General features: G+C 46.0%; 1 protein-coding gene across 4 annotated transcripts in view; it reads right to left on the reverse strand.

Annotated features, from left to right (window-relative positions):
* FGFRL1 (fibroblast growth factor receptor like 1) overlaps positions 1 to 8,484 on the reverse strand; it is a 135,251-nt gene that overhangs the window by 124,647 nt on the left and 2,120 nt on the right. For 3 of the 4 annotated variants that reach the window (XM_069071636.1, XM_069071612.1, XM_069071619.1), the window contains exon 2: positions 8,051 to 8,163. In XM_069071636.1, the coding sequence (XP_068927737.1) occupies positions 8,051 to 8,114 (64 nt within the window). In that variant the 5' untranslated portion in view covers positions 8,115 to 8,163. Of the gene's footprint in view, positions 1 to 8,050; positions 8,164 to 8,376 lie in introns of all 4 variants that reach the window. The other variant, XM_069071627.1, reaches the window with a different exon arrangement.

An 8,484-nucleotide genomic window follows, 5' to 3' on the forward strand; every position in this document is an offset into this window, starting at 1 on the left:
AAGTCTTCTAATTCCAAACACACAGTTCTTTCCATTTTAACACAGATGGAAGAGGACCAGGCCTCACTCTTACAGCCTAGAAGAGTAGAGCTGGACATTGTTACCTCTCTCCTTCACCCTCTCAGACCCATTTGTTCTAGGGAGTCTGGGCTACATAGAAAGGCCAAAATCATAGAACCATAGAATGTTAGACCTGGAAAAGACCGTTTTACCAATGAGAAAACTGAGGCCCAGAGAGGCTGACATACCCAGGGTCAAAAACCATGTCAAGAGCTAGGACAAACAGTTTCTGGGTCATTGACGTGTGTTAGATTTATAAAATAGCTTATATAGTTGTGGACCTCAGAACCTAGCTCATGTCTCACCTCCTTGGGAAATCCTTCTCCTCCAGGCCACCTTCCCTTAGTAGACCCTCTCTGGAATTGGTCAGCTGATAAACACATCCCAACCCCAATCAGTCAACACACTCAGAACTGCCCCCACTTTCGGGGTTCGTGCCCCAGTACACACTTGCACAACTGATGTCCCCTGGAATACTTACTCTTTTCCCCCTCCCTCTCTTCAAATTCTCCTCCTTCTTCAGCACTCAAGCTCCACTTCCTCCAGGAGGCCTTTGGTGTCCACTGCAGACCCCAGTGAATATTTCTCTTCTTCTGACCTCCCATGGTGCATGTGGTCTGAAGCAAAAGCCTGGGCAGCTGACCACACACGGCTCAGTAATATATTACTTACAATGTTCTCTTCGTGTCTTAGCTCCACAGTTGGACTGAGGACATCCTGAGTACCAAGACACCCTATCTCCTACACTGAATACCTGGACAAAAAAATACAGCGATACAAGGTAATAGAAAGAGCACTAAATCTGTTGTCAGAAGGATCTGGTTTTGTATCCCAGCAGTACTAACCAAAAGGGACTTTGAGCCAGCCAATTCTCCTTCTCTCCATAAAACAAGAAAGTTGGGTTCAATGACCTCCAAGATTCCTTCCAGCTGTAAATCCTAAGGTCCTGGGACTCCATAAATATGGGAGACTTTCAGCAAGTCTGCAGATATTACAGAAGGAACCATAGCCTTGGAGTTAGGAGAAATGCTCTCCCAATTCCTGCTCTGTCTCTCTCTATATAGTTATATTGCTTGTCATGGCCCTGTGCCTCAGTTTCCCCATCTAGGCATTGGGACACTGCTCTCTAAGGCCCCCCCGTCCAACTCCAGTATTCCAGAATACAGAAGCTAGGAGAATAGCCAAGAATTCTGTCCAAGACACAGCTGCAAATTCCAGGATCCCCAGCCCACCCTGATTCCAGCCCCAAGACACTGAGTGCCCTTGGAAAAGCTGCTCAAAAAAAAACCAGACTTCTGTGTTCATCTGCCGAACAGGAACAGTCACAGAATTACCACAGGTGCTCAACTGTGAGGTGTTCTGGGCCCCCTGGGATGAAAGACCCTGGAAAAACACAAGCTAGTAACCCAACCCAACAGTCACAACTGGATCCCAAATAAGACCACCTCCAGAGATCCAGAGGAAAAGCTTACTTACACCCCTCTCCAGAGAGACACCAGAGGGGTGGGGAAAAAAAAGCAAAAACAGCAGAAAGTTAAGTGACTTCCCCAAGGTCACTCAGCTCCCCAGCCCTGGCATAAGGGGAACGAATTGACACCCCCAAATCCTAGTTTTCATTAAACCCACAAAACCCCTAAAAGCATCCTCAGCATAAAAGGCAAACTTAGGGAAAGAAACAGAATGGGACAAGTGGTTTATTAAGTTAAACGAAGCTGGGGGAAAAAAAATATTTCCACTGATTATAGCAACACTGGGGTTCCATGTGAAAGGGGAGCATTGAAGGGCAAGACTTTCAAACATACTCCAGATTCTCACTGAGGCCGCCAGCTTAGGGAGCAGAGAAAGCACCATTGATTCTCTGCCTGCGCAATGAATAAAGGAACGGCCTCACATTTATTTTTTCCAGACCAGGCAAAAGAAGACTTTTGTTCAGGGTTTTTTCCCCTCCGCCCCTCTTGGTGACAATGATTTATTTACCGTTTCCAGGAGCCAGGGCCAAAATGGGCCAAGAACATCATCTCAACTCCATTCATTTCCCCAAGCATCAGAAAAGGCTTTCCTCCCCCAACCCAGACTGGACAAACTCCCGTTCAAAAAGCCCATCCCCTGAGGTTTTAGCAGGCCCAGTTGCCGAAGCTGCCCTCCTCTTTGGCCACCTCGATCTACCATCCAGCCTCCGGGCTAAGAGTTTTCTTCCCACCCAAATCTGCCACCTTTGAGAGGAAATTTCCATTCTAACATCACAATCTGGTACCACTTCTATGAGAAGACCTGAGTTCAAATCCTGCCTCAGACACTTACTTAGCTTCGTGACCCCAACCAAGACATTTCACCTCTTCTCAATCTGTTTCCTCATATGTAAAATGGGTATAATAACAGCACCTATCTCACAGGGCTGTTAGGAGTTTCAAAAGGGGTAATCTTTGTAAAGAACTATGAAAATCTTAAGACCGTTATCTGTATACATGCTAGCTATTACTGTTGCTATTAAAAAGCTCATCTGGTCGGTCATTCCAGTAATATTAGCCACCAAAGATGAGCATTTAAAGCAACACAAATTTAAATCTGACATGCATTTACTAAGAGGCTTATTGTGTGCCGGATCCTTTGGGAATTAGGAAGCCAAAATGTAAGCCCCTCCTGGAGGGTTGGGCTATTTCATTTTAGCCTCTATATTCCTGACAAGTAGACTGCAATTAATTAAATGCTTCTGGACTGAATTAAATTGAAGTAGGACTCAATCCCTGCCCTCAGAGAAGGTACAGTCTAAATTTATGGGATTACCATTTTACTGAAAGGTCTGCTCAGGAAAGTCTTACAAGTAGGAGAATCATCCTACAATGTCTCATCTCTGTACAGGGGCCATCCTAAGTTCTGGAAACCCATGCCAGTTAAGGGTCAAGTCTGGTCAGTCCTACCATTTGAAAATGTTCGTCACCAGGCAGATGACCCCAAAGGAGAGATTTTTTGGATCACAGCATTTCAAAGACCATCACAGAAAGTAGAAGGTTTGGGCTCTGAGAAGGGGTGGAGAGACCTACGTAGTTGAAGCCAGAAAATCTGAAGAAACTGCCAATAAAGACAGTGCTATGATATTTGGGAGATAAATGCTGCTTTCACAACAGGTAAAAAGGTCTATTTTAACTTACTTCAATAGACTAAGACACCCTATAAGAGGGATGAGGAATCTATAGCCTAGAGGCACATGGGGTCCTCTAGGTCCTCAAATGCTTTCCCCTGAATCTATTCCATCAAAGGGTTACATTTGAGGACCTAGAGGGCCACATGTAACTTTCAGGCTACATGTTCCCTGCCTTGCCCTATAAAATCAAAGTGGTGACTTGAGTCCTTTTCTAAAATTGAGAGGTCATTGGCCATAAGAGGTTGAAGCAAGAGAGGCTTGGTGTAAATTCAGTGAAAAGAGAGAGCACCTATTTCTGTAGCAGGGAAGCCAGGTGTGAACCCCACCTCTGATGCTCACTTCCTGGGTGATACTGGATTGAAATTTTCTTATCTGTAAACTCTCAATCTAGGATTCTTTGTGGTCTACCATACTTGTGACTACAGGTACAACTCAGAGAAAAAATCTTTTTGTCCTTGAATGCAAAAAAACAGAGGAAGCCCAAAAGGATCAGAAACCATTCAACAGGGAAAGTTCACACCTTAGAAGCATTTCCCAGCATGCAGAACAGGGAACACCTTCTGTTTTACCAATATCCTTGCAAAAGCTTTTTGAACTGAATCTTTCCAATCTTCTCTACAAGAATGGAAACTGGAATGGCTCCAAAAAATGAAAAGAAGGTAAATATTGGAGTATTTAAAAGTTAAAGTTGTTTTTTTTTTAATTCACAAACTCAGGGAGAATTTAGGGAGGATGGTTGTTGATTGTGATGTTTTATTTTTAAATAAAGAAATTCTGAAAGTAACAGCTTCTTCTCTCTCTCTCTCTCTCTCTCTCTCTCTCTCTCTCTCTCTCTCTCTCTCTCTCTCTCTCCCTCTCTTTCCTTCCCTCCCTCCCTCTCTCCTTCCCCCCCCTCTCTCTCAACAGAAATCTAAAGGAAAACTAACAACATGCAACACTTATTTTCTTAGTACCTCTTTCCAGGTCTAATGACACTTTGTTGGTTTAATAACATGTATGACATTCACAACTTGGCCCACTCACAAACTTAACACATTTGGGAAAGAAATATGAAGGCTTAAGGAAAACAAGCCCCCCAAAAATTCAAGAAAAGCTGATTCCTTCCCAACTTCTTTCCTTTTCCCCCTATTTCTGGGACAAACACACAAAAAAAAGAAAAAACTTTCCCCCAAACCTTTCACTTCTTTTCCATGTGGTCCTTTGTCTATGTGGGCCTCTTGAACCCTGCAGAGCTTAAAATTAAAAGATGAGTTCTGAGAACCAGTATGCCCATAGAGAGGTGGCCTTGAGAAGAAACTGAGTCCCCAGAAGAAGGGTGAGAGAAAAGGAAGTTGATAAGACTGCATTCTATTGGCTTTAAACCAGAGTCAAAAGCCAGCTAAGGATAACAAGGAGTCTCTGGGCCATTCAGAGAGTTGTTAAGAATCTTACTCAGAATCTTTCTCTCTCTTCTAGTATGGTCAGTCTCATAAAAGGACCACCTGTCTGAAATGAGGAGATCTGAGTATAAGTTGAATCCTTTCTCACTGGGCATGACCCTGGAGGCAGATCTCTTAAGCAATATGAGCTTCAGTTTTCTCATCTGTACAATGGGATTAATAATATACCTTCTCCTGTAAAGGCTATCTTGAGAAAAGAAAAATCTTACTGAACTACAGAAATGAGAGTGATTATTATTATCCTATAAAGTTAACCTCAGGAGAAGACCGGCCACTCAGCCTCCCCATTTGCCCACCAAACCCTGACCAGTGCCAGCAGCTCAAAGAGAGGAGTGTCTCATGCCAGGCCCAGTGACACTGAATAACTCCCTCCTGAACAGCGAGGTTTGAATTCCAACCCTGAAACTCCCACCCATTCCCCTCCCCCCATAAAGGGGCTTCTCTTGGGCTGGGCACTGGACAGGACTTTGGTGGGCTTCCCAACTGGCCCGTAATGAGAGAGGGCACAAGGGACAAGCTAGATCAAAGAAGATGAAAGAGAAATCAAAGTCCAAATCTCGGTGCCAATTCAGGGGTGGGGGTGGGGGGGAAGGGGGATTAACCCATTCCCTTCCAAAGGAATATCAATTCCCCTAGAGCACCCCTTGCCCTGTCTGGGTGGCGCTGATCCCAAACTTGTGGGCAGCCCCCACCCACCGGACTAGTCCCTCCCTGGGCAGGAAGGAGGGGGCAGGGACATGTGTGGCATTGGGCCGAGCCTGGGCCATCCTGCTGGACCTGCTGCAGCCCGACCCAAACATTGCCATATACGGTCACTCAAGGCGCAGGAAGGGCTTGGAAACCGCCGCTCCAATTGGAGGGGACTCTGAACCACAAGCCAGGAAACGGTGGGGTACGAGAGGAGGCAGAGGGTGAGCTAACACTAATTCATCCCCCTGACCCCAGGAGCACAGAGCCCCAGGAAAAGAGACCGGGGGAACCATGGGGATGCCAGCCAGTGTCCAGCTCTTCTCCCCAGCTATGCCTCCCAGGAGTCTCCAAGCCAAACCTGGTATCCAGTCCTCTGACCCAGCAAAATTGCAAACCCCATTTGCTTCCAGGGGACATATACCATTGGGACAAACACAGCCAGTTCTCAAGAGAGATTTCTTCCCACCCCTAAAAATACTCCATGTGAACCTTTCTCCACTAGTCCTAGCCAGGGTCACTCAATGATGCCCTCCCCCACACTCCAATAGCAGCCAGACCCTGCTATAACACTGGGGATCATAATAACAGCTCCAAATAAGATGTGGCCCCAACCATTCCAACAGGTCAAAACATAGTATTTCATAGCTCTAGACATGGCACTGAACAAATCATATTATCAGGTGCTTCTGGTCAGATCACAATTACACAGATAGAGATATCTCTCCCAATTTGTGCAGGGGAACAACTTGCTTTCTCTATGACCACGGTCACCTTTCCAGCTTTCTGAAACACATTCTCCAAGACGGGCTATGAAACCAGCACACGGGAGCAGGAAATAGTTTCACTGCTGTCCAATAGACTCAATCTGTGGGTCTCCATTTCCAATAACAACACCTATCCTCAGCGGCCGAGGAACTATTTCCCCCTTCTCCCCTAAGGATAAAATGAAGAAGATGTGTTATGTTAACCTCCACCATCCTATCTGTGTTTGTGTGGCCCTAGAAGCCAGGGCTCAGCGGGTGCATTCCCTCGCTTTCTCTCTGAATATACATGATATTTTTATCTTTTGGAGAAAGAACTGCAATTTTCATCCATGAGGTCTTCATGCAGCCCTGGCCAACTTCCGCTATAGTGAGCTTTTCCTTCCCTTGGGCTCCAGAATCACTTGGAACACTCCAGTTCTCCCGTTTCTTCCTCTTTACCAAAGTTTCACCTCTGTAAACCCCTCACTGTAACTCAGACACCCACGGCTTTCCCGAACCAGATGAGCGCATGACCCACAAAGACTGGAGAATTCAGCCCAGAGCAAAGAGAGAATATCAGGCAAGGAAGATTTAAGAAAAAAAATCTCTATTCTGTGGGGCCCAACCCACAGTGACTTGATGGCTGAACTTCTCCCCCATGCAATCCACCCCCTCCCCCAATGGCCCTTGGGACCAGCTGCAGGAATAATATACATCCATGAGGTCACCTTCTTCCCTCCATTCCCCACAATGGAGGCAGGCCCCATCCAGACTGGAATCCAGACTTCTCAGACTGCTTCCTTGTATGCCTCAATGCTGCTTTCCCCCTCACTCATCTCCCAGATGCCTGGCCTTCGAGGCACTGTGGCCTATGAGGAGGCTGTCTTAGACCTCTTGTTGCCAGAAAGGAAGTGGGTTTTTGCAAGCCCATGGGTTTCTAAGATGATACTAGCTGGTCTAAATGAACAGCTAACCAAGAGAGTATTGAATGGCTAATCCATGCCACTGTTATTTCTTCATCCTCCTGCCTGGAGGGAGGTAGTGAAGGGGAGGAGGGGGGAGCTGCCATCCTAACTCACTTAACTATAGTAGAAAGCCCTCCCCTACTGCAAGGTGAAGGTAGCCCCCCAGAGTGGGCTACTGCTTCCTCCATTTTTTTCTCCTTTAGGGGGCTAAGCTCTCTTTGGTCACCCCTCCTTCAGGGCTAGGGTTTTATTTTGTCTTTGTTGTTTTTTGTTTTTTTTTAAACTCTTGTCTTGGGGGTAGGTTGGCAGGGTCACCTGCTTATTGAAATCTGAGTGCCTGGCCTGGGGTGACCAGAGCTCAAATATGCAGTAGCTGTTGAGGACTGTCACAGGTCTGTCAGCTGGGACAGTCCATGGATGTGTTTGTTTGGCCCGCTACTGGGAAGACACAAGGGGAGGCCTGGCAGGGAGGGGAAGAGGGGGATAGGGAGGCCCTGCCAGGCAGCTAGTAATGCTATTGTTTGCTTTCAACCATGACACCCAAAATCTGGAAGCTGTTTAACCAAGGCTTCTCCCCTACCCCTCACTAAAAAGTCATTCCCTAGAACTCACCTGCAGCTATGGTCTTCTCTAAAAAAAAAAAAAAAAGAAAAGAAAAAGGAAAGAAAAGAAAGGGAAAAGAAATTGTATTTCAAGAAACAAAAAAAAAGAGAAAACTAGTTTGTCTTAATTAATGATGTCACACCCTACAGCCCAGAGCCAGGTGGGAAAATGTGTGTGAGCAAGAACATGGCCTGCTTTTATGCATCAGTGAACAAGTCTATATGCCTGCAGTGGGAATGCAGAACCAATCCAAGGAGAGACAGAGAGACAGAAACAGAAAGAGACATTTTAGAGTTTTGGAAAGGAAATCCAGTTTACATACAGACAATGAAATAACTAGGTAAACCACTATCAAGCAACTGGGAAGGGTCAAAAACTGCCTGCCTCCTGGGAGCTCAGCCTACTTACCTCGGGCGGAATCAGACACCGAGAAAATCCCCAAGAAGAAGAGTAAAGCAAACCAAACTTCCATCTCTGAGCTTAGGTCCTCCTCATGTACAAATGTGCTTCGGCCTCAAAACCTGGAAAAAAGAAAGGGGAGTGGGGGGGGGTGGAGAGGAGAAGGGAGAAAAGAGAAGAGAGAACTCAACATCTTCCATCCTCCAGACCCAGGGTGAATCAAATATCACAAAACAAAGACCCAAGCCTTCCCTCCAAAGTTTGCTCTGCCCTAAATCTGGGTTTTCAATGACTGTCAATCCCAGGTCCCTAAGAATGGAAGCTTCTCCACTTACAAGGGGGCAGGCAGGCAGGCCCAGGTCTCTCTTCTGGCTGGGCTTTAGAAAGGAAGGAAGGAAGAAAGAAAGAAAGAAAGAAAGAAAGAAAGAAAGAAAGAAAGAAAG

Source organism: Petaurus breviceps, unplaced genomic scaffold (assembly GCF_028583685.1).
Source record: "Petaurus breviceps papuanus isolate PSGF00001 unplaced genomic scaffold, PetGlider_PUasm1.0 140, whole genome shotgun sequence".
Taxonomy (NCBI): domain Eukaryota; kingdom Metazoa; phylum Chordata; class Mammalia; order Diprotodontia; family Petauridae; genus Petaurus; species Petaurus breviceps.